The sequence below is a fragment of the Rhinoderma darwinii genome, chromosome 3 (genome assembly GCF_050947455.1).
Source record: "Rhinoderma darwinii isolate aRhiDar2 chromosome 3, aRhiDar2.hap1, whole genome shotgun sequence".
Lineage (NCBI taxonomy): Eukaryota > Metazoa > Chordata > Amphibia > Anura > Rhinodermatidae > Rhinoderma > Rhinoderma darwinii.
Window position 1 is genome coordinate 26917375 of NC_134689.1, and position 26714 is coordinate 26944088.

At 41.5% G+C, this 26714-nt stretch overlaps 2 protein-coding genes across 3 annotated transcripts in view; one reads left to right on the forward strand and one right to left on the reverse strand.

Moving 5' to 3' along the window:
* Positions 1-17976, forward strand: part of CAMK2A (calcium/calmodulin dependent protein kinase II alpha) — a 164849-nt gene extending 146873 nt beyond the window's left edge. For both annotated transcript variants that reach the window (XM_075856171.1, XM_075856172.1), the window contains 5 exons: positions 1992-2040; positions 3563-3638; positions 10995-11089; positions 11544-11772; positions 12196-17976. In XM_075856171.1, coding sequence (XP_075712286.1) covers positions 1992-2040; positions 3563-3638; positions 10995-11089; positions 11544-11772; positions 12196-12199 — 453 coding nt within the window. In that variant the 3' untranslated portion in view covers positions 12200-17976. The remainder of the gene's footprint in view (positions 1-1991; positions 2041-3562; positions 3639-10994; positions 11090-11543; positions 11773-12195) is intronic.
* A 7042-nt stretch (positions 17977-25018) lies between these two features.
* LOC142750333 (histone H2A-like) lies at positions 25019-25408 on the reverse strand. Its single transcript, XM_075859330.1, has one exon. The coding sequence runs from the start codon at positions 25406-25408 to the stop codon at positions 25019-25021; it is 390 nt and encodes a 129-aa protein (XP_075715445.1).
* Positions 25409-26714: the final 1306 nt, after the last annotated feature.

Consider the following 26714-nt stretch of genomic DNA (forward strand, 5'->3'; position numbering starts at 1 on the left):
GTCATACACTCCTCTGTACAACGCCCACTTGGTCATATAGTAAAACACACCCAGTTGTCCATTGAGAAACTCATTAGCATAAAGCTAAAATAGGTCATAACTCCGTAAAAAATGATCGTTTTTCTAAATAAAAAAAACTGCTGTAATCTACATTACAGCGCCGATCACATCATGTACAAGATAGGCCACTTATAATGTGGTGACAGAACCTCTTTAACCCCTTCCTGCCGCAGCCCTTTTTCAGATTTTCATTTTCGTTTTTTCCTCCCCACCTTCCAAAAGCCATAACTTCTTTATTTTTCCGTCGATGTAGTACTGAGAGCTTTATTTTTGCTGGACAAGTTGTAGTTTTCCGTAGCACCATTTATTTTGCCATATAATGTACTAGAAAACGGGAAAAAACAGCAATTCCAACATGGTTTTTTGGGTGCCGTTTTTACGGAATTCACTGTGCAATTAAAACAACATGTTAACTTTATTCTGCGGGTAAATACGACTACAGCGATACCAAATAGATATAGTTTTTTCTATATTTTACTACTTTTACAAGTAAAAACCTAAGTGTAAAAAAGAAAATGTATTTTGTGTCCGAGAGCCATAACTTTTTTCTTTTTCCGTCGATTAAATGGTATGAGGGCTTATTTTTTGCGGGATAAGCTGTAGTTTTTAATAATACCATTTTGATGTACATGCGACAGTTTGATCACTTTTTATTTCATTTTTTGTGGGGGATTAGGTGACCAAAAAATAGACATTCTGGCATTTCAAATTTTTTTTTTTATGGCGTTCACCGTGCGGGTTAAATAATGATATATTGTAATAGTTCAGACCTTTACGGACGCGACGATACCAATTATGTTTAATTATTTCTTTTTTACTATGCTCTAGGGGGGAAATGGGAAAAGGGGGGTTTTTTGAACTTGTAATTCTTTATCTTTCTTTATTTACATAAAAAAAAACTTTATTTAACAAATTTTTACTTTTTTCATTAGTCCCCCTAGGGGACTTCAACCAGCGATCATCAGATCGCTTGCACGATATACTGCAATACTAATGTATTGCAGTATATCGCGATTCTGACAGGAATCTATTAAGTCCTGCCGGAGGCAAGGCTTAGTAGGTGTACAAAGATGGCGGACCTGGGGGCCTTCATTAGGCCCCCAGGCAGCCATAGCAACCATCGCCCCCCGTGAGCCCGTTCCATACTTCCCCTACCCGACTTTGGCGTCTACAGGGGTGCTCTTATAAATCCCTTTACCCTGCTCTCCTAGGGTCACATTGAGGTTTACACCATATTACCTACTTACATTGGACATAACCATAGCAAACCTACTTGTATATTGCAAGTAAGCGGGCGTTAGGAGGTAGATACGGTTTCCTAATTTTGTCTTTACTCATAGGAAATAGGTGAGAATATCTGGACCATTTAGAAAGTTGACAGTACTATGCCAGTATGAGCGGCCATTCTTTTCTTTCTCCTCTGACTTATTTTATAGCACATGTTCTTTGCTAAGCAAAATAAGGCGATGGGCATATCTGAAGGGAACGTGTGACTTATTGTCCTGTGCCTTTTTGCCCAGCAGAGGGCGATGTCAATCCACAACTTTGGGCTCACAGAGGAATGAGCAGCTATGTTTGTAGTCACAGCACTGTGTGCAGTTGGCGCAGCTGGTATTGGGATATGTGGGAGAAATAAATAATGAGGACTGCACCGGATGGGGTTGGGATTTCATGTTCTCAGAAAAGGAAGGAAACATAACTCTTTGAAGTGCTGTCCTAAAAATACATTAAAAATACTTTCCACTAAAAAGTTTTTTTTCCTGGTGAATGGTGACCTCTAGTGGTCAATAGATAAAATACAGAGGTATTTCGACTCATCTGGACAGGACGAGAACGCCTTCTGGTCTAGGGTGGTCTTCTGGTGCCCAATACACTTGTCATGTGGTTTATGTTGGAATAACCCAATTCTTCCTCCTTCTCTTTTTATCCAGGAATCCTCAGAAAGCACAAACACTACTATTGAAGATGAAGATACCAAAGGTAGGTCAGGGGATGAATTAGCGACCACACTGAAGAAGATCCTTTCAGAAGGATCCTTCACTGTCAGGATGCTAGCCATGTGAACCATCTTGGCCAGTCCACTAAGGGCTTATTCAGACGAGCGTATTATACATCCATGTGCTGTCCTTTAAAAAAACAGCACACGGACCCATACAATTCAATGGGGTTGTTCACACAGCCGTTGTTTTAACGGACCATGTGAAGGGCCCGTGAAAAAATAGGACATGTCCTATTTGTCCGTTTTCACGGATCCCTCAATAGACTCAAGTCTATGAGGGATAAGCGATAACGGGCCCAGCACGGGTTTAGACTCGGATGGGAGAAACAGACATTTTTCACGTCCGAGTTTGCACTTGTTTGACTGAATTATCCCTAAGAGAAACACAATGCTTAGCATATATGACACACTTTTCATATATCACACACCTGTTTAGCAGTTACAGTAACATCCAGAATCCATGGGCACCATTTATTACGCCCTAGGTAAAAAGGACTGTCCCACGATTGGTCCAATGTAAAGGACCTCAACTGTAGTGACAAGGAATTTATGCCACACACCAATTAACACAGGGCGGGCATTAGGACCTCACACTATACCTACGCAATGTTGCTCCATCCTGCAGCTCTTCTTTGTGGTAGTGGTTGCCCATCCTTTTACACTGCCTCCCCCCCCCCCCCCCTCCATCCTCTGGCCGCCTCCTTCTATCCAGCCACATAGATCACGTCACAAGTACAAAATCAGATAGTGTAGATGTTAAGCCCAGAGAACCCCTGTACTTATTTGGGGGGGAATTTATTGAGACTAGTGTTTTAAACTCTGGAGTAATATTCACCTAATTTATTAAGAGACACAAGCCGCTTTATAAACATCTCTGGCCGTCCGTGCGCCAGAAAGTCAAATCTGGATCAGAAATATAAGTTTTTTTCCTGGCGTAAATGATAAGCATTGTCCACTTTTTGAAACCAGGCAGTGTAAAAATGGAAAATTGTTGCGACATTTCTACGACGGGTTTTTATTTCATAAATACCCCCATTGTTTAGATCAGCTACAGTTATGTAGTAATCTACAGTGCCCATTAAAATCAATGGGTTGTCTGTGTAAGGGCCTGTTCACATCAGCGTTGATTTCCGTTGAGGGGTTACGTCGCAGTCAACTGAACTATTGATTCCATCAAAACAACGGAACCCATTCCCAACGGTGACAAACGGAAACTTTTAGCAACGTTTCCGTTACGATTGAGATCAATGGTGATGCAAACGGAAGCTAAGGTAACCTCCGATGGAGCCCCTCAACGGAAAGCAACGCTGATATGAACACAGCCTAACAGGACAGATCCCCCAGAGAGAGGCGAGAGAGACGCTCTACACTCTGGCCAAGGGATGAATGAGGCTTTAGAACAGAGGACCCCCTCTATTAATTGGGTATATGGAAATAGGTTTTCTAAACTGGACAACCCCTTTAAGATCCTTGGATTAACATTCACTTTTCTCATGCTTACAGTGAGGAAGCAGGAAATTATTAAAGTGACAGAGCAGCTAATAGAGGCTATTAGCAATGGAGACTTTGAATTCTACACGTAAGTATTTGTACAAAGGCGGTCTGTGTATTAGTGGTAAGAAATATTTTAAATTGAAGTAATATCTTTTTATTCTGCTATATATAATCAATATATCCAGGCTCCGTCCATAATATGTCCTTTAGTAAATGTATTTTATTGCTATCCTATCTCTTGCCTCCTCATTGTAAGGTATAGTAAGTATAGTATTAGGTATGTGAGAAAAAGCCCCAGCAAGTAGCCTTCTCTTCCGAACTTGTATCTCAGCATGCTGTGCATACTTGGCAAGTCTAAGTGAGATTACCCACCGAGACACCCACATTTCACGAGAGAACAAATCTGTTGATACGTTCCACATTGTACATCTTTAAGAGAATATATTTTAAAAAAGTGACATTTTTGGAATTATTATATATATTACATGCTTGGTAGCAACTCAAAAGATCCCAAGATAACATTGTGCAATTACGAACACAAAGTCAACGTGAAGCTCCTGTGCCCCAATACAAAGAATGGATCCGCACGGTAGATACATTATTTTGGAATGGTCCCTGTCTGGCCAGCCTATGGTTCTTACTCTCCTAACACATCCCCAATCACATTTCTGCATAAGGTCCTCCCCAAACGGCTGGTTGATTGGAGGCGACTTCAAAATCCTGTTCTCAGCAGCAATGGACAGGGTTTCCCTCTCACATAGTACCACTTCCCCCACCCTCACTGGACTCTCTACCCACTTTAGGCAATTGATTAGAGGACATCACCTCTTTGACCTGTGGCAGGTGGACCATCCGGGTGACCCCCAATGAGAGCATGTCACTGGCGACTGAATGAGTCGATAGTCAAAACCTCTACACTCAGGGACGATCGACGCACACGTTTACAGGAATTTTACGAACATAATGAAGGATCGGTCTCATCTATTTACACCCTTTGGGAGGCCCATAAGGCAGTACTTAGAGGGTATTGCATGGCTATTGTCTCCAGGTTAAAAAAATACTTTAAGGCTAAACGTACTGTGCTTCTTAAAAAAAATATCTAAACTAGAAAGGGCGATGGGGGACCACCCGGCTGTGTCAACCTTGAGGAGACTAATTTAGGCTCAAGCTCAGCTCAAGGATGTTGCTATGAAGGGAGTAGAAAAGTCACTCCTCTACACTAAACTACAGTACTATGACAAGGGCAATAAAGACTATACCCTCCCCACACGACTACTGACGGATCAAAAAACTGATCGAACACCGCAGGCTCTTAGAGACAGTACGGATCTTCATCACCACCCCGACGCTATCGCCACACTTTTCCAGGACTACTATAAAGCCTTATATAACTTACCTTCCACGCTATCCACAGACCCAGCCCGTCGCCAGTAGTCATTGAAAACCTACTTATCCTCCTGTAACCTCCCAAAACTCACTACTGAGGAACTTTCCTCTGTAAATGCCCAAATCTGCTCCGAGGAGCTTTTGGAAATCCTGAAGGAACTACCAGATAGTGAAGCCCCCGGACCAGATGGCTTCACATATATTTATTATAAGACCTTTGAGGAATTCCTGGTCCGAAAGATGGTCTCCTTGTTTAATACCACCTTACAGGGCTCCACCATCCCTCGGACCTTTTTACACTCACAAATCACCTTGATCCCTAAACCGGGTAAGGACCACACGGACTGCACTAATTATAGACCCATAGCTCTATTGAACTACGATCTTAAAATCTTCACTCGACTCCTAGCTAATAGACTTAATGTTTGGCTTCCCTCTTTGATCCATAAGAATCAAGTGGGTTTTGTCCCCCTTAAACAGGACGGAGGAAAACACAAGACAGACCCTCGACCTCATTGATGTTCTGATCGGACAGAAAGAATCAGCGGTCCTTCTCAGCCTTGATGCCGAGAAGGCGTTTGATCGCCTAGGGTGGCCATTCCTGTTTGAAACCATGAGCACTTATGGGATCTCAAGTCCATTTCTCGCAGCTCTGCGTGGTCTTTACTCTGCACCAACAGCAGCGATTAAACTACCGCACTCCACCTCCCCTCCGTTTCCTATATGGAATGGTACGCGCCATCGAAGTCCATTGTCCCCACTCCTATCTGTGCTCTGTATTGAGCCCTTAGAGGCTCAGATACGCCAATCTCTGGACATAAAGGGAGTTTTGATACATGACACAGAGTTTAAGGTCTCACTATTTGCGGACGACGTTCTCTTGACCATCACGAACCCTTACATCTCCTTACCTAACCTCACAAATGTTCTCTGCACATATGGGATGTTGTCGGGCTATAAAACAAATATAGCTAAGACTGAAGCACTCCCCATTAATGTCCCCCCGCATACCCTCCAACTATTTCAACAAAACTACAAACATAATTGGAAAGAAATATCTCTGTCCTATCTAGGGGTCCAACTCACCTCCTCATACACCTCGGTTTATAGGGCCAACTTTCCCCCTCTTTTCCCTGAGTTACGTAGATGTATGGCCAGGTGGAGCTCTCTCACTTTGTCCTTTTTTGGACGCATTGCGGCGGTCAAAATGACCCTGCTACCTAAAATGCTATACTTTTTTGAGACTCTACCAGTGGTGGTACCAATGGGGGAATTGAGGGCAATGCAATCCATCCTAAGATTCATATGACAATCCGGTAGACATAGAATCCATAAATCTTTTCTGCTATCTAGTAAGTCTGCTGGAGGACTATCTGTTCCTGACATTGTGAAGTATTACTGGGATGGCTCACCTCCGTCCTGTCCCATCCTGGGCATCCCTTAGAGCGTACAATAAGTGGACTGAAATTGAGAAACTGTGGATGGCTCCGATTCATCCCAACTCCATGCTGTGTGGTGACACCCTAGTTTTGCCCTCATCTACCCTGCTGGGCCCTATGCGATTTCAGAGAGAAGTATGGGAGATGTGCAAGAAACGCTTCCGTTTGGCGTCGGAATGTCCCCCCTTAACTCCCATGTTGTACACTCCCTCTATTCCAGGGGAAACCACTTCACGGATGGTCCGACTTTGTACTGGGGCTGATATTTTCCACCTGGCCGATATGGTTAACCCCCTCACACTAGATCTACACTCATTTTCTTACTTCCAACAATACCATAATGTCCCCTCCTATGTTTTTTTTCCCACTATCTGCAAATTAGATACTACATGCAACATACTTTTGGATCCGTCCGGGTCACTACACCTACTACCTTTGAATTATTATGTCGTCACAACACTACAACTAAGGGTCTTATATCCGCTATTTATGCCATACAGCTCTCTCCGGATAACTCCAATCCACCCATACATAGATACATGACTAAGTAGGAAACCATATTAAGTAGATCTATTCCTTCTACACTATGGTAGATAATTTGGTCGAAGGTGGCCAAAACTTTCATTTGCACGACATATAAAGTCAGTTAAAAAAAATTCTGATGTTTTGGTACCACAACCCCGCCCTACTGTAGCTTCAACCCGAACATCTCTTCGGTGTGTTGGCGATGTCAGATTCAGGTGGGTAACCTGTTTCATATTTTTTGGGAGTGTTACCTTGTGACACCGTTCTGGTCAGAAGTTGAAGATCTGGCAGGTGCATTGGTACAACAGCATATTCCCTTGGATCCCCTACACTATTTGCTAAATGTCCCTCGACGGTCAACAGGAAAACACCTGGCTCGTCCATTTCAGCACTTTCTTAGGCAGCTAAGACCCTGATTGCATGGAAGTAGAAGCAAACCATACCTCCTACTAACACTGACTTGCTGACTAGAATTAGGGAAATCTGCACTATGGAACTTATAACTGCTTCGCTGAACAACTCTTTAGATAGATTCTAATTAATTTGGGACTTATGGGCTATATATTGGATTTCCATGTCATCTTGATGGCTCTTTCACCAGCAGCCCATAGGGTCTTGCCCTCAATATACCTTATGACCCTCCCTCTCCTCCTACTGTTTTTACCCCTTGTCTCTGTCTTTGTCAAGTCCAGTTTCCCGGCAGGGACTTGCTTCAGTTTAAGTTGTTGCGCATCTATATATTTGTGTACTTTTGTACAATTGCTACAACCTGATTGTATGATTCGTGTTTTTTTTGTATAACCTGACCTTCTGATTTATTGTTCTGTATACATTTTAGAAAAAAATCTTCACTAAAAATACAGTTGAAACCAAAGAATGTAACAGGATCTCCCACCTACCATGTACCATTTATAATACTAATGTCTTCTTATGTAGCAGAGAGTCGTTTGGTCCCCTCAGGCAAAAGGGCCTGGATGTGACTGCTACCTTTGCACCCCCTATAGCTACTTTCCTGCACAAAGTCTTTACCTACACTGATCAGTTACTTTTCTTCCTCGCCAGCCCCCAAGTTTTGATTCTTAAACCTAATGGCAGAGCGGCACACCTTCATCCAAAGAATCAGAGACCCTACTCATAATCCTCTTCAGGCTGCTCCTCATTCTGATAAAAAAAAAAATGTCCTGTTCAAGACGGACTCAGGTACAATAAAGTATCTAGAGATCAAACTTCCCAGTGATCCCTCACTACTGCTTGTGGTCCCTGCCGCCGGGCCACCCACACTCTTCACCGGCGTCCTGGCTCCTTTCCTGCTTGTGGCCGCCGGTGCTTCTACTCTCTCTGCCATGGCCAAGTTCCTCATCTTGCTCACTGCCATATGACCCATAGGGTGCGCACGCGCTCTGTGTATGAATCTTAAATGGCCAACACACACATTCACAATGCTCCTTAACCAATCCCTGATGATCTGGGCTTATTTAAAGCAGCTCCTATGGTCACATGGTGCCACAGCAACTTTGGTGCAACTTAGTTGTTTCCTGAGAAGGTTCTTGTTTGTATCCCGCTACCTGTTACCAGACCGCATCTCGCTACCTGCTATCAGTCAGTATCCTGCTACCAGTCTGCATCCTGCTACCAGGCCGTATCCTGCTACCTACTACCAGTCAGTACCATGCTACCAGTCCATATCCTCCTATAAGTCTGTATCCTTCAACCTGCTCGCAGTCTGTAACCGGCTACCCGCTACAAGTCGGTATGATGCTACCCAGTCTATATCCTGCTACCAGTCTGTATCCTGCTACCTGATATAAGTCTGAGGCCTACACCTAAGCCACTAATTATATAAATATGCATTACTGCTAAATCTACTTACAATTAGGAGTAGGGAGGTTCTTAGCGCACATTTTGATCAAATTTTGTGTGCCCACCTACCACAACAAGGCGACCTCTATGAGGTGAGAACCTATGCTGCACATACACCCAAAACTAGGACTAAGCCTACATATACTTGGGGATGGTACGAACCAGCATTAAACTAATTAAAATCACCCAGGGCAGAATGGGAGGAGTGCAAGATCAAAAATGGAGGCAGTCACTAACCCCACATATATGAATCACATAAACACAAAAGTTTGAACTGCACATTCCAACAAAATAAAACAACACGTGTATACAGGTGCAAATAACGCCTGTGACTGCAAATTTATACAGCACACAAGAAAACGCCGACAGCACTCTGCGAACACTAATGTCACCTAAGCTGCTAAATATAAATAAATATGCATTACTGCTAAATCTACTTATAATAAGGAGTTTCTTAGTGCACATTTTGATCAAATTGTGTGAGCCCACCTGCCACGACAAGGCAACCTCTATGAGGTGGGAACCTACGCTGCACATACACCCATGTAGGCTTAGTCCCAGCGTATGTGCAGCGTAGGTTCCCACCTCATAGAGGTCGCCTTGTCATGGCAGGTGGGCTCACACAATTTGATCAAAATGTCTGCTAAAAACCTCCCTATTGTAAGTAGATTTAGCAGTAACGCATATTTATTTATATTTAGTGGCTTAGGTGGCATTTGTGTTCGCAGTGTGCTGTCACCATTTTCTTGTGTGCTGTATAAATTTGCAGTCACAAGCGTCCTTGCACCTGTATACACTTTTTGTTTCATTTTGTTGGAATGCGCTGTTCAAACATTTGTGTTTATGTGATTCAGATCTACACCTGTCTGCCAAGGTATCATCTGTCAGTAGCACAGTGGGTCCACAACCCACTGGTCATTACACCACAGATGGACCTGGTGACTTGGACCTCACATACAGTTTTTGGTTTGGACATTGTATTGTTCTTAGAAAATATTCTTGTATTCTCAATACTTTACAACTACAGGCCACCCTCACAATAAACCCCAGGTTTTGTCCTCAAAAATTTCCATGCAATGTTCTATAAATTTATTTGGTCCAATTAACACTATCACATGGCTAGGTTGCTCTGTATTGGATGCCGGAGGGGATGGTCTGTCTGATCTGGAGCTTTAGTGGTAAACTGGTGTGGGCATAGCCATCTGAAACTGTGAGTTGAACTTGAGCTAGGGGCATACATTATTTTCCTTCAGTGCGCTCCCTGTATAGAGTACTTGCACAAACACTGTCTGGACACATATTAGCATAAGTTCTACAATACATGTGCTTTGTAACAGTTTTTTTTTTTTTTTACTTCCCATCCAGGGGAACTCTGTGTTCCCACCAGGAATAGAATATTCCTGAATGTTGGTCTGACTTAATTCCATTTACTTTAGACCGAGAGACATTTTTCCCAATGGGAGTTAGTTCATGGATGAGAGCCATCAGATATCTCTAATCTGTCCTTTGCTTTCAAGATTGATAGAGTCCCTATGGTCCTCGAAGAAAATCTTTATATTGTTGTAAAAATGTATTCAGGTCAGATTGACCTTAGATTGCATCAAAAGGACATTCTTCTGGGAATGTATGTGCAGGGAATGTTTTGCCTACTCTGAAATGGAATGTCTAAGTATGAGGAATTGAAAAAAAATGTCCTCTTGTTAAAGAGGACCTGTCACTAGGTCATATAAATTGAACTGGTTTACTGACCTAAATAGTGCTGTCTCCCTAATTCCAGCGCTGTTTTTATTTTTTTCCTGGACCCCCTCATTCCAGAGATATGGCCCACTGTTGTGTTGGCTTCCTATATGCTAATTTAAAGTAGTTAGCCAACAGGATGGAGCTATCTTCCCTGCCTCTGATTCTGTCCAATCAGCACGAGGCAGCTAGAGGGTAGTTCACATCATTTTGGCTAACTACTGCAAATTAGCATATAGGAAGCCAACACAACAGTGGGCCATATCTCTGGAACGAGGGGGTCCAGGAAAAAAAGAAAAACAGTGATGGAATCAGGGAGACAATGCGATTCAGGTCAATGATAGACATATATATATATATATATATATATATATATATATATATATATATATGTAATCATGTTCCTTTTCTAGCATCATATCTCCATATGCTTTGTTACATCATTATGTTATTTAGTTAGAGATTAAATGCTACTTACCTTTTGTCTCTTCTAGTAAAATGTGTGACCCTGGGATGACAGCATTTGAGCCTGAAGCACTTGGGAACCTGGTGGAGGGTCTAGATTTTCATCGCTTCTACTTTGAGAATTGTAAGTTATTAGAAACTTTTTTATCTAATAATAAAGGCAGTTCTATACCTACACTGAAACGGAAACTGCTCTTGTTTTATGCTAAATAGATGTCAGCTAATGTTTGGTGGGTTGATTTAATGAGTTGTCTTCATCTATTTTTGTCAATTTTTTTATAAAGTTCTGTTCACATTTTGGGCATTATTTATGAAGGTTCACGAACGTCCTAATACTACAATGACACACAAAAATATACATTTGTTAAGGTACAGTATGTAGATTTTTTTTGTATGACCCCCTTCCCTTATGAAAAAAAAATCCTGGACAACCCCTTTAACTTGTCTCAATGATTATAATATGACTATTACTGGCATACATAGTATAAGCATTAATACAGTTGAAGAAGGACAATACATTTTTCCAAGCTGTACATGCAATAGATAAAAAAAATATAAAAATGTTCGTCTTTTTCCAGTGTGGTCACGAAGCAATAAACCCCTGCATACAACCATCCTAAATCCTCACATCCACTTAATGGGAGATGAGTCTGCCTGCATTGCCTACATCCGCATAACTCAGTATCTGGATACCAGTGGTGTCCCCCGCACTGCCCAGTCAGAGGAGACATGTATTTGGCACCGCCGTGATGGCAAATGGCAAAATGTTCATTTCCACCGATCGGGAGCCCCTTCCGTCCTCCCACAGTAAGAGCTTCTATTTGTTTATTTCTGTTATAGATTTACATATCTTAAGATCAAAAATCTTACCACTAGTTTGCTATTCTTTCCTTCCGTTGTAGAAGGCTTGTGTAACATTTGGGCAGTTTCCATCTCATTGGTCCCTGTGCAGATTCATCCCATTTTTATGAAGAGGGTTGGGACCAACCTAAGCAGAGGTTTCTCCGCTCCACTCTTTAGCAGCTTCATGGGTAGCTTTTATGGTCTTGTTCACCCATGTGAAATAGGTTATTAGTATTATATGAGTATTTGGGCTATCGAGAGTATGGAAAGTCTCCACTTGTGTTTCAACCTAGAGAAAGGATAGTATATACTATCACAGTTTTGCTTTGGAACTGTAAACCGGTTTGCCATAACATTTTTGTAATATGATCTTGTTCTATCTTTCAGCTGAATTTCGAGCTATGGTCAAGGACATTAATTATCAACACCAGAAGAAGAAGTCCCATCCATCTTCTGTTCCAATGTCCCATTCCCTCTCTCTCTGTGCACCTCTTTTAACCATTGGTCTATCCATGCCTTTCTTTCTTTAAATGATATACCAGGTGACAGGTGGCATTCAACAGTGTGTGAGTGTATGTACGTGTGTGTGAGCCTGTGAGTGTTGACATGTCCTATGCACATTCCTGGTCACCAAGTCAGAGAGAGAGGGGGGAGTATCTTTCTCTGGAAATGATGTCATCGCAGACTGGTCCTGTGATATCAACAGTGATATTGAATCAGATAAAAACCATCCATCACAATTTGAATATTGTTTTGTAGTATTTTAACCTAACACTAGAGACAGATTTATATGACGTGCAACTTACGTGCTGACCATCCCCTTTTAATAAAGTCCCGGTGCATACATTTTTCTAACCCATAATCCCATCAACTCCAGAAATCAGTTTTAAAATAGCCTCATATTCCAAAGGAAACCAAAAGCACAAGTTCTAACATTGCCAATGGAGGCTTCAACTCTTGGACTTCCTGCAGATATTATGAGATCATCAGTCACTTCTCTATTTTAGTCGGATTTGTTATTTTTGAAATTCTTTCGAAAGCTAAGGTTGCCTTAAATATCAGAGCATCCTATTAAGATATATACATGATATAGTAGTCCAGGGAACAAACAGTAATAACTACAATATAATGTCAGATATGTGTCCGACCTATACCTGCGGCATCTTTTCAGAGACTGCATATGTATTTAAAACCTAAAGGATTTATATTATAAGTTGCAAAGCAACATAAAGCAATGTTGTGCGGAACGGACAAACAATAAAAAATAAAAGTTCAGCGCAGAGCGATAATGCAAGCTATAGTAATAATAAATATATATAAATATTCTTACATATATATATTTTGTGGGAATACATCAGCGTGTTGAGGAAAATCTGTATTTCTATTTGAGATCTATTATATGCATGCTTTTTATAGAAGTAACACATTCTTGTAATAACCTATTTGCAATATGTTATCACAGAAGATTTTTTTTTGTTTGTTTAAATTGTCGAAAGCAACTATGAAAGCAGTGTATTCCATTTTGTGTGCCCACCTGTGGGTGGATGAGGGTACTGCTTACATTTTTGAACTTTTTGAAACTTTTCTTTTAATGCTTGTATAATATTCAGCAGTTGATTGAAAACAAAATATCATTTTTTTTCTTTGCATTTATATAGGTTTAGATTGCAATTTCTAGTGCAGTGCAGGTTCTGATTTTAACTCAGTGACTGCTTTATTATATTCATAGGAAAGCTCTTAGTAAAAGACCTTCCTAGTATACAGGGCATTCACGTTTACTGTCCTCTTCTGCATGGTGGCTTCTAAAATTGACAAAGTCTAAAGATGAGATGGTGAAGGCATGTTTACAATGTAGATAAAATAGTGATCTGTCCTGTTAGGCTGCTTATATGATAAATGTGTAGGGTCCTTGTTCTGCTTTCTAAAAAAAAACAAAAAAACACCAGAGAATGACTGATTGTCTCGGAATGATGTGGTGTTTGTTACTTTTTTCCAGTGAATAGGTGGCGTTTTAGAATGTCCCGTATGTAGATACTCTCTAAAATTGAAGCAGTTGCTTGTTCTTGCATCTAACAAGTTGAACAGAAGACCTGGGTGAAAAACGAGACTTCAAGTCTTGCCGATGGCACAAAACTTTGTTTAAACAGAACTTTTGCTGGGTCTTGCCCATGTGCAATGGATACTCAAGGACTATTTAGGATCTTAATCAATGGTGTTATGTTGTCACATCAGGAATGGAAAAGACATTGGTACTTTCAGTTCAAAGACCACTTGCTCTTGTCATCTTGTGTGATCAATGGTGGTCCATGGTGGAGTTAACTTGTCTTGGAGATGATTATCCATGACTTTTTTTTTTTATTAACCATCATGCTTTATTGCTGAATAGATTTGATTTTTTTTTGTAAATAAACATATTTAATAGGCCTAGAGATCGTGGCCAAGGAGCATACCTACAACACCTTCTTTCTTCTCAATCAATGGAGACCATGTCATTTTCAGAATAGATAATTGTGACCATAGGCCAAGTTTTCAAGCCCATCATGGTTTAGTATTTGGCCATTTTAACAGTATGTGACCTAACAGCCTAACAAGTTTATTGACTAGGCTTTCTATGTTAAGTAGGCTCAAATTGTTGCATGGTATATATGTTGCCCAAATCTGGGCTGTGCCAAATGTCTCCTTAAAGGAGATACTTTTGCATTCACTTCTAGAGGTAAATTATAGGAGCAGGGTTGTTTGCAGAATGTCTTGTCTATAGTCTTCCGAAAATTGTAAATTTTTAGAGTTATACCTCTCCATCAACACCTACCCTCTCACCTGCAACAGGGTTATCTTTCATTTTACCATAGTTTTTGGGTTAAATTTTAAAAAGTCTTTTGGTAGGATCTAAGACCCAATAAGACGAATTTAGGAAGAATTGTGCCTGAGAAAAAGTAATGTTGTCTATGGCATCCAATGATTTGTGACTTCAATTTTTAGGTATACAGCGCTTAAAAACGTGAAGGCTAAAAGCTGTTTACTAATGGCACAGAATTTTTTTTTCTACTTTGTAAATGCCCCCAAAGCTATTTTGCTGTACAAGTGACACCTATCAGTATGGACCCCTAATACAACACAAAAAAATTATCATACAATACAAAAAAGAACTACAGAAATGTATAGTACTCCAAAATTCATGGTCGGACCGGCTCACCAGAGTACCAGAGGATCCTCCGTTGGGCCCAGTCTTTGAAACAATAATGGAACCCAAAGGTCCAGTAGAATAGAACCCCATTTTGACATGATCTGGGGCCAATCATTACCCACTAGTGTCTATTTCTTATAGGTTGGTTGACAAATAATCTACTAGCCTAAGTGTTTATTGATATGTCCTGTACGTGCAATGATTAGGCCCAAGGAACCATCATTGCACAGCGATGCACGCGAGGAACCCCAGTCCGACTCTGAACTCTATAACCTGATACACAAGGGCATGCAAAGCTTGACTGCTTGACAGAAAGATTAAACCTACCATTTCATAAAATATGTTCATAAGATTTAGTTCACAAAAATATCAGGCTCAAAAAATGACCTTGTGTGTCTTGACTTTTGAGGTGCTATGACTTTACTTAATAAATGTATTCTCTTGAGTGACCAAACAATTGTTGCCTTATCTGCACCTTCAAATTGAACAGTTTTAAAGTCAGATAGAACTCGATAATATCTTAGTCCTTTTTGGGAAAAATATAATATTTTTAAAGCTAGGTGGATCTAGATCTTATGGTAACGAGGGGATAGATTTGACTCTTCCACACATCTTCCTACTTTGTCTCCAAATCTTTTTTCCTACCTACAGTCAAGATAGACATGTTAGGATTAGACCAATTCCAATTTGCCAATTCACAAAGAATGCAGGGCAAAAATGTATGATTTTGTACATTCTGATGCCTAACTCCACGATTGATAGGCCATGCTCCAGTAATGTTCCAAGTGCATTGGTAGGATACAATTTATAGATATTGGTTCTATTGTATTCAGTTACACACACTAATAATTTTTCTAAACATTGTTACTATGGTTAACCATGAAGTGCCATGTGATATATTTAAAAAAAATAGAGATTAATACGAAATTGTAAAGTACTATTGTATAATCGCATGTTAGGTATTAGGAGGATCTTAAATGACCATTCCCGCCCATGAGTTAAAGGGATGGTCCACTTTAACCTCTGGAACGTGGGGCAACATTTGAGGACCCACAGCAATTCTTGTGGCTTTTGATCTCTGTTGTTCCCTGTCACCGAAGATGGCTGTCTAAGCTTACGAGCTTATAGGTAATTGTTAAGTGGGCCCACTTTTCTATTCAGCCTTAGGGTTTAGTAGGTGTAGTGTTTTAAGTTATTTTTTTTGAGGCTCCTGCCTTTGATTCTGGTCACAACTCTTGCCAGTTTTCTTCGGATGCCTGATTTATCATTTCACAAATGTAACAACTTACATTTTCAGTTTCTTGTCATTTTGGTTATTTTTGATATGTAGAACAGTTTTTATTGTTCCTGAATATTGATGCATGGTTCCCATGAGCAGTGGATGTGTATTCGGAAAAAATATGAGCTTTATTGCATGTGTGCTAGTGAAGTAATGCTTTTGAAGCAGATCTGGTTACACTTTTTAATTTACAGATATGGGATTTACAAAGGTTATAATGGAGCGATATTTACTAATGGAAGTCTGCACAGAAGTGACTGAAGTCATCTACTGGCCACCAATAACAAATCAATTTCAACCAGCAACCCCCCAAGATCAGCAGCTCTGTAGTAGGTGTCTAGTGATTGAGTTTTCACTGTACTGCAGGCAGGATGAGGACACTGTGGAGCTGAAACAACCCTCACTGAACATGATTTGTATTGGAAATCTTTATTTGGGTGGGTCACTCTTCAGCAAAGGTCTCTGTCATTTGCTGGCCATCTAGTGGTGTCATGGTCCCCTTTTTGACATGTATACCCTCCTATCTATGGTTAGATATGAACACAGAATGTCTCTTACGTGCCCAGGCATGTCATAAGGCAAAACACCAGAAAAACCACCGTATGCTGTGAGTACAACTAAATAAAAAGTTAATTTCCAATATACCTCTTTATAAAATTTCCTTGGTGCACACTTTAAGGAAATGTGCTGGTTGTAGTTATGTTCTTTACCATCTTCTTAATAAGATTCTATATGGGGCAATATAGACAATAGATACTCTTTATGGCCCCAGTTTGGATATTTTATCTAAATGTCCGGCATCTAACAACTTTTAGTTCTAAGTAAAAAAATAATTAAAGGGGTCGATCACTATTGACAATCCCCTTTTGTTTGAAGGTTCCTCCAAAAATAAGTTGATCACAGGATGTCGTGCTGCTGGGAACTTCAGGCAACAGTTCTAATCTGTAGTGGACTTGTTAGCAACTGCTCTGTTTTCCTGCAGCACCCCCGCAGGGGAAATAAAGCATTACACAGTGCCCATTGAAAATAAATGGGTTCTCAACGTAATGCACAAACCATCCATGTCCTCCGGAGTGAGAGACGCACTTTATAGCCTTATTTGGCTAATAGATGAGTGTTCTGAATAAACTAACCCAATCTATTAACTCAGGATTCCCAAATAGGATGTTTTTAATTGTTTTTTTCGTTTTGTTTTTTTAAACCGGAGCACCCCTTTAAAGCCTCTGACTGCTTGCTATGAGCTAATGTTTGGTACAGTGACTGGTGCAATATTAAATATAATAGCTCCATTCCATACACCTTGTAGACCTCTTTAATAGTTTAGACAGCATATAGATTGTTCCTACCACATCAAGCCAAGACTGGTCCCATGGGTATGACCTGATTAAGGACTCATTTGTCTAATATTATATTTTTAGACACTGACCCTGTAACAGGTGAGAGGCCAAAGCACAAATTATTTTCCTCTAGGCATTAAAGAGACCGAAAAAAGTTAAAATCTATATTTATTTATTTTTTAAGTAATTGAAACCGTGCACCGGTGTAACGTGTTGCAGAAATGTTTGTTCAGGTTGACAACTTAAATTTTTTTTTAGCCTGCGGATGTTACACTAATAAGGTGGTGGTGAATAAACTGGCACATTTTTTGCTGGCTGTATATTTTAATCTTGATGTCTAAATTCAATAAATGGCACAATCTGAAATATGCAATGTCTCACTTGTCACTTTCTGGTTATAGTTTCTTTATAGAGCGTAAAGTCTTGGCAACATGAAGAAGATCTTCAAGATTACAGCTCACATATAGATAATTATAAATCTATATATGTACTTTTAAAATACTTTTTATTAAAAATGATTCTTACTTTTTGAGATACAGCTGCTTTGTATCCTGTATATAGAGCAGCTGTATCTTGAGCTAAAACCTGCATCCATCACGTCAGCGGCACTGACAGGTTCAGTGTTAGCGGGTCCTGCGTGATCCACCTGTTATCGACCACATACAGGTTTCAGTGCTAGACACAGCTGATCTGTATACAGGCTACAAGGCAGATGTATCTAAAAAAAGTAAAAATAATTTTTAATAAAAAGTATTTAGAAAGCTGCACCTAACACACTGATAGACATTTTTCATTTTTTTTTATTTAAAAAAAACCAAAACTATTTCAAAGGGGTTTTATATATGCTTGAAAAAGGTCCCAAGGTGGGACGGAAACGTTGCACAATAAACTTTTTTTCACCTTGATTATCGGAGTGCTGCTGGATTTTCTTTTGGGACATCTGTATGGTCTTTGGATCGGGACTATCAGCTGGCACCCTTTACTATTGGATTTCTCACTTGGAAACAGAGTGCTGCTGCCTTTCTACTGGTATATATATATATATATATATATATATATATATATATATATATATATATATATATATATATATAATGGCTTCAAGGGGTTGTCTCATCTGGGCAACCCCTTATTAGAATAAAGCCTCCTCAGCGATCAACTGATCCCTGAGTTTTGGCTTCTTTCACCATCAGTGATGAGTTGTTATCACCAAGGGAAGTTCTGTGCAACCACTAATTTCCCCTGCAGAAAGCGCCTACTGGCCTATTTGATGACTAGGTGACCATGTAATACATGCTTGCATTGAATTTGCCAGGGTAAGAGCCACTCTAAGGGCTTATTCAGACGAACGTGATATACGTCCGTGCAACGCGCGTGATTGTCACGCGCCTCGCACGGACCTATGTTAGTCAATGGGGCCGTTCAGACAGTCCGTGATTTTCACGCAGCGTATGTCCGCTGCGTAAAACTCATGAAATGTCCTATATGTGTGTGTTTCTCGCGCATCACGCACCCATTGAAGTCAATGGGTGCGTGAAAATCAGGCACAGCACACGGAAGCACTTCCGTGTGACGCGCGTGATTCGCGCAACTGCAGTAAAAACTATGAATGAAAACAGAAAAGCACCATGTGCTTTTCTGTTTACAAACATACAAACAGAGTGTCATAATGATGGCGGCTGCGTGAAAATCACGCAGCCACGCATCACACGCTGATGACACACGGAGCTGTTATGTACCTTTTGCGCGCGCAAAACGCCGCATATTTTGCGCGCGCGAAACGCACACGCTCGTGTGAATCCGGCCTTACACTTCTCTGCTTTGGCTCATTCACGGGAGTGCTGAGCAAGTCCACATTGCCTAATAGAGCCTATGGAAATGGGATGTTCTGATAGTTCTAATCTCCGATAATGTAGAAGGTGTGTTTACATGTGCTTGCTTGTGTGGACAGGGTGGGCATCATGTATGGAAACAAGTGTAGACAAGAACTTGACTTACCAATACCAATACAGATCACCAATACAGAACTAAAGGAGTTTTCCTAAAATCATAAATTATCACCTATCCACAGGATAGGTGATAATTTTCTGATCGCTAGGGGCGCAACCACTTGGACCCTCATTGTTCATGAGAACGGAATCCCGAATCCCCAGACCCTCTTTACTGCCCCCCAAACAGTGAGGAGATTGAATGCAGCGGCGGTCAAGCATACGGTCGAATATTTACACTGACACTCCATTTACTAACTATGAGAATGATTAACTATGAGAATGACGGAAACAGCCGAGCAAATCCCTGTTTTGATTACTTTATTTAAGGGCCACAGGGAGCCATTGCTACTTAAAAAAACAAACTACAAAAGTGCTGATGATTTCCATCCATGGCACACAATTACGGTATAAGTAAATAGGCAGACCAGTAATAGATTTTCTGGGGTGGCATGAAATAGATCATTCTCGCTGCTCTGCACAGGGCGGGCCCTGTATTGTCTTCGAGAGAGGACTCATAATAATGTCCTACTACTGTAGGTGGATGGCACCACACACCCCATTAGGAGAAAAGATGTAATCAAAATAAATGAGGCTAAGTCACTGTACAAACATTACCTAATTTATAAAGTATTATATTTATACATTATTATTATACTGTATATATACCAACTACGCTGTTTATTGTCTATGCAGAGAAGTAAGGGTCTTTGGAACTCCTCCAATAATCCCAATAAAACAATTATTAAACCTGGGGCCTCAGAGGACACCAACACATAATACTTATGGGAAGGCCCGGCTTTCGGGGTCTACAACCTGTGTGGCCGCACAGGGTGCATCACCTGTCAATACTAAAGGGGGCAACAGTGGCCCTAAGCCCCCAGAGTTTGTACCCTGATCCCACAATTGGAGTCCAAATCTATGGAACGACAGCTGCACAGACTGCAGCTATATACCCTAGTTTATTAATAGGGCAGTGTTATTTGGGCACTGTATGTGTAAGGAATATCTGCAACTCAGTCCCTGCCTACTTGCACGGCCCGTCCTAAGTGATGGCGTATAACTGGGCGACGGTCCCTATGCTCAGTAAGCGCAAGACAGACAACACAAGACAAGGGCACATAGAAGCAAAGGGGAAGTAGGGGCAGTTGCCCACGGAAAACCGTGAGCAATAGGCAGTGGTGAACGAGCCGAATCAAACCAGGAGTGTACGTAGTAGCAAAACAGAGCAGGAGAATAGTCAGGCAAGCCAGGGTCAAAAAGTACAGCGGTAAATCAGGTAAATAGCAGGAATAGCAGAGCCAGGAAACCAGAGAATCACAGGCAAGGAACATGCTGCAAGTGAGGGTATAAATAGACCAAGGGCGGGAGCTAGAACCGTCAGGCAAGGCTGTGATAGGTTCTCCCTCTCCTCAGCCTGCAAGCCTGAGTGGTCACAGATCGCGTCACTCTAGCAGACCTTGGAGCTGATGAAGGCTGATTAACCCCGGGCATCGACACAGAACCTGTGTCAGGCAAACCCTTTACAGTATGATTCTATTATTTGGGCGCTATATGGTATGTCCTAAGGGAGGGGAGTGTCCATAGAAAGTTGTGCACTGGGTACCAACCAACCGAAGGCTGATCCTGGTTATGGGGCCCTGTTACAGATATGTTACGGTTTCAATTTCTCTTTTTTTCCAAATCTCCCTAAAAAACTATAGTCCAATATAATATTGGTCTACCCGGCGTATAACTATAGAGGTTAGGCTTCGTTCATATCTGCGCTAGGGCTCCGTTCCGTCTGGGCTTTCCGTCAGAACGGAGCCCTGACAGACACAAACAATCGATTTGAATGGTGACAAATCCGGTGCCAATGGTTTCCGTTTGTCTCCATTGTGCAAGGGTTCCGTCGTTTTGATGGAATGAATAGCGCAGTCGACTACGGTATTGATTTAATCAAAACGACGGAACCCTTGCACAACAGGGACAAACGGAAACCATTGGCACCTGATCCGTCACCAATGAAATCAGTCAGGGCTCCGTTCCAACGGAAAGCTCCGATGGAATGTCGTAACGGAGCCCTCGTGCAGATGTGAACAAAGCCTTACAGAGGTTGCAGTTATGCCCAAGCCCTTAAGCCGGAGGGGGTCTGAAGGTCATATAAGGAGACTATTACTATAAATTAGGTGTGATAATGAGTTAAGGGACCTATTACAGATTTTGCATTAGGCCCAGGAGCTTAAATTTACCCCATTGGGTCTACCTAAATTTTTGACAAAATCTCTGCTTGTTGTTATTCAGTATAAACATTCATTGTCTACTTCAAGTGGATAAATTCCGTTTATGGTCATGTGATGGACACACTGGTGCTGAGATCGTTACAGTTACAGTATGTGTATCAGCACTGTGTCTTCTAACAACCCCATTACCTGGGCAAACATTATTGTCAGACTCCCTGTCTGGTCTTTGCCGTAGGTCTTACTATTTCTGACTGTCCTCATCTGTGTGAGCCGATCCAGCGCTGTCACTGAGAACAAAGGATGTGGGTGGGCGGCAGCAGTGGAGTACACAAAAAACAGAGGGTCCCATAGCAAAAATCAGAAATGACCCCCAAAAAGGAAAAACGCATCCATGCACACTGCTAAACTATACTGCCGAAATAATACAGCGTACAACGCCAAAAAATGCCACAGTGTCCAAAACACACAGGGGGATAAACCAACAGATTTACGCCAATTTTCTGGTGTTAAAAAAGTCGCAAATTTTGGCGCACGCCATAGTTGTTCTAATTTTTTGTGACGTAACATTTCTCACCACTTTTCGAAAGCAACGTTAAAGGGGCAGAGTTTAGTCCAAGGGAGCAGGCCTTTCACCGAAAATAAAACAGAGTAATCATAATTTATTCCAGAAATTGGTGTAAGTTATGCCGCAAATCTACAGCTGGTCATTGCCTTTCTGTCGCACGGACAGCAAAGATGCGTCAAATATATTAAGAGATGTGTACCTCCTTTCCGCCAACATAAATTAGTCTAAGACTGGTGTTCCCCCATTGTGTGTATGAAAATGATGCTGTGGAATTTCTGATTGGCAGCATGCCCCAAGTCCAAGGATTTTATCAAATACCGTTCACTGTAGTAAAATGGACTTCAGCATTCCTCCCAAATGTCACGTTTTTGTTTTTTGCGGGATTGCCCTGTGAAACGAGAATTAAAGGCCTTGTGCAAGTGTACCCCACAATGGTAGTTTGTGGGAGGGTTTGTGGGCATTCTTAGATGGATCGGGCAGGGCTGGGTAGGGAGGTATGTTTTAGTTATAAAAAAAAACATGCAATGTGTGAACATACCCTTACCCCCACAACACCACCTCCATCAACAAAAATAAGTCTATAATCCCCTCCATGGTACACAGGACAGGGACCACACACAACCCCCCCCCACACAACTCCCACTTCCCCATAGTACACAAAGCCTGAGTAGCCCCCAGCACACAGGATCCTCTTATAACTTCCCCACCAACATCACACAGAATCGTAATCCCCCTGCCCCATAAAACACAGAGTAAGGTCCCATGCACACTAATGTATTTTTGCGCCCGTAATTCACCCGCAAATCTGCGGGTGAATTGGGGCCCCATTTATTTCTATGGGCCCATGTACATGACGTGATTTCCACCGGCCGTGCTTTGCCCGGGAGCCTGGACCGCAAAAAGATATGACATGTCTTATTATGGCCGCATTTTGCGGTCTAGGCTCGTTGAACTTAATGTACACGGCAATGTGCATGGCCCGTGATTTGCGGACTTCCGCAGGTAACGCTCCGTGGCCGTCCGAGCCGCAAATCACGGGCCGTGCACACCACTACGGTTCTGTGCATGAGGCCTAATTGTAACAATGTACCCACTACCTTCCATAACAACACATGATCCAGCATCCTCCTCATGCTAGTGTTCCTTCATTCACTGACAGGAGGCGGTGGATGTTATCAGGGAGTCTCCCCCTCCACGTACATCTGTGCAGCCAGAGAGCCCTCCCCCTCCATGTCCTGCACCGGACAGTGTGCAGTCAGAGCTTCCCTTTTGCTGATTGGTGGAGCACCTTTCAGCTGACAGACTTTCTACCAATCAGAGCTACTGCTCAGTAAAAGGGAATTTCTTATCTGCCGTCTGTAGCAGCTGCTCGGAGCATGACACAATATCAGAGCGCCCCCGATCAGCTGCATGAGGTATAATCCCTGTCTCTCCCTAAGGCTGTATAGTGCAGAGAGTAAACTGTGCTTCGGCTGCTGGGGAGGAAGAGGAGAGCGGCCCTTTGGGACACTAGGCCATCTGGCATGTGCCAGAATTGCCAGATGGGCAGTCCGGCCCTGCCCCAGCAGAAAGTATCACACAGGGATAGGCTTATATACAGGGCCCCTGCAGACGGTAGCATACATGATAGGCTTAGATATAGGGCCCCAGCAAACATAAATATGGCCACATAATAGAGTCTTCTAAAATAGTGTCAATGTCACTACAGATTGTTGTAGCGTCATATTTAAATGATTACCCAATACGAGATCCCCTCCTTATATTATAAAGTGATGGAAGCACAAATGTTACACACACATAAAAAAACACACACACACACACACACACACACACACACACACACACACAATAACACACACAAACACACACAAACACACACACACACACATAATACACATAATAACACCCACATAATAACACCCACGCAAAATAGCACACATAATAACACACACACATTTAACACACACATGATAACACACACACACCTAATAACACACACACACACACACACTAACACACACACACACACACACACACACACGTAATAACACACACATAACACACACATCATAACACACATAAAATCACACACAATAAATAACACACACATATAATAACATACACATAATAACACACACATAATAACATACACATAATAACACACACATAATACCATACACATAATAACACTCACACATAACACACAATTAATAACACTCACACATAACACACAATTAATAACACTCACACATAACACACACATAATAACACAGACATAATAACACAGACATACGTAATAACACACATAACAGACAACACTCATAACACACACATAATAACACACACATTAAATAACACACACATTATAACACACACACACATAATAACACACGTATAATAACACACACATAATAACACACACATAACACACATAATAACACTCATAATAACACACACATATAATAACACACATAATAATAACACACACATAATAACACATGTAATAACACATATAATCACACACATAATAACACACATAATAACACACATAATACACACATAATAACACAGGTATCTGCTCTTTGGTACATGTGGGTGGCCCTTAAAAGGGCCTTTGGGTCAATAAGAGAGGCTTTTAGATGCCTGGAGAGCGTTGGTTTATCTGGACGTACCAGCGGGGCTCGGCCTGGATCTTAGGCACGATGCCCCCCTGCGCTACGATGACATTTTTAAGCAGCTCGTCCAGCTCCACATCTCGATGCATTGCCAGCTGTAGGTGACGAGGTGTAATGCGGCAGCTATTACAACGTAGGGCTGCGATGCCGGCGCCAACCAGGATCTCCGCGGTCATATACTCCATCACAGCGGCCAGGAACACTGGAGCATCAGAACTGAAGCGTCTGCCATAATGCCGTTTCCTCAGAAAGCGGTGTATACGGCCAACTGGAAACTTCAGGCCAGCCCTGGATGTTCTGCTCCTGGCTGTGGCTCTTCTCTTTCCTCTCAGACTTTCTCTTTCTGACATGTTCACAAGAAACAAAAGGACTACTGCATAAAACAATAATCCAGAATGAGCAGAGCAGGCGGCGGCTGCTATTTATACCCAGTGCTGCTCTCTGGTGCAATTCCAAGTCATGACCTCACAATCAGCCTGACTATTACCTCATGGGAGGTTCCAATTGGTTCTTTTGGACATTGCTGCTCTCTGATTGGTGCAATTCCAAGTCATGACCTCACAGTCAGCCTATTAACTCATGGGTGATTATAATTGGTCCGTTTGTACGGTGCTGCTTTCTGATTGGTGGAAATTTAAGTCCACTTTATGATATTACAGTTAGAAAGAGCAGTACTGCAGAGCATATTCAATTTGCTTTATTTAAATGTCCAGTAGTGCTGCCCTCTGATTGGTGGACATTAAATTCAGCTTCATGATATTACAATCAATTTGGCTATTACCACAGGGGATGTTCAGATTTTTTTGTGGGAAGACTGGTTTGATATTCAGGATATTAGCCGCCATCTTGTGCTTCTGCAGATACTGAACCCAACAAAATAATTGATTATGAGGGTCCTTCCTTCAGGTTTATGAAAGTTATGACTGAGCTTTATATTTTTTCCTAATAAACATAAAAAATGCTGTATCATGTTCCTCAACAGTTGTGTGCCATGTTGGGTAATACGGTGCGTTGGATGGTGCCCTGTGTGGGACTCTCTATTGCCGCCCCTTACACAAACCAAAAATTAACCACATATATAGACACGCACATACTGGAACATATATGCTGTACATACATAAAGACAGATATTTAGACATACAGGCAAAAATACACACACACATCTGGAATATATACATACAGGTAAATATATAGACGTACAGACAGATATATACACACACACACACACACACACACACACACACACACACACACACACACACACACACACACACACCGGCAGATAAATACACAGACAGGAACATATACAAATACATAAAAGGCACATATATACAAGCGCAAAGACACATTCACAAACAGACCCATATATACCCAGTACAGATAATGTAGTAGATTTCACATGCAGTCCTATGTAACACCACAGATAACACACCATAATAACTGAGTACAGAAAATGTAGTAGACGTTACCTGCAGTCCTATGTAACACCACAGATAACACAGTGATAACTCTCTGAGTGCAGATGATGTAGTAGTTGTTGCAAGCAGTCCTATGTAACACCACAGATAAAACAGTGATAACTCTCTGAGTAAAGATAATGTAGTGGATGTTATCTGCAGTCCTAACACACACATAATAACACAGACATAATAACAC

Excerpts from the sequence above, each read along its gene's own strand:
- LOC142750333 (XM_075859330.1), bottom strand. The coding sequence starts at position 25,408 with ATGTCAGAAAGAGAAAGTCTGAGAGGAAAGAGAAGAGCCACAGCCAGG.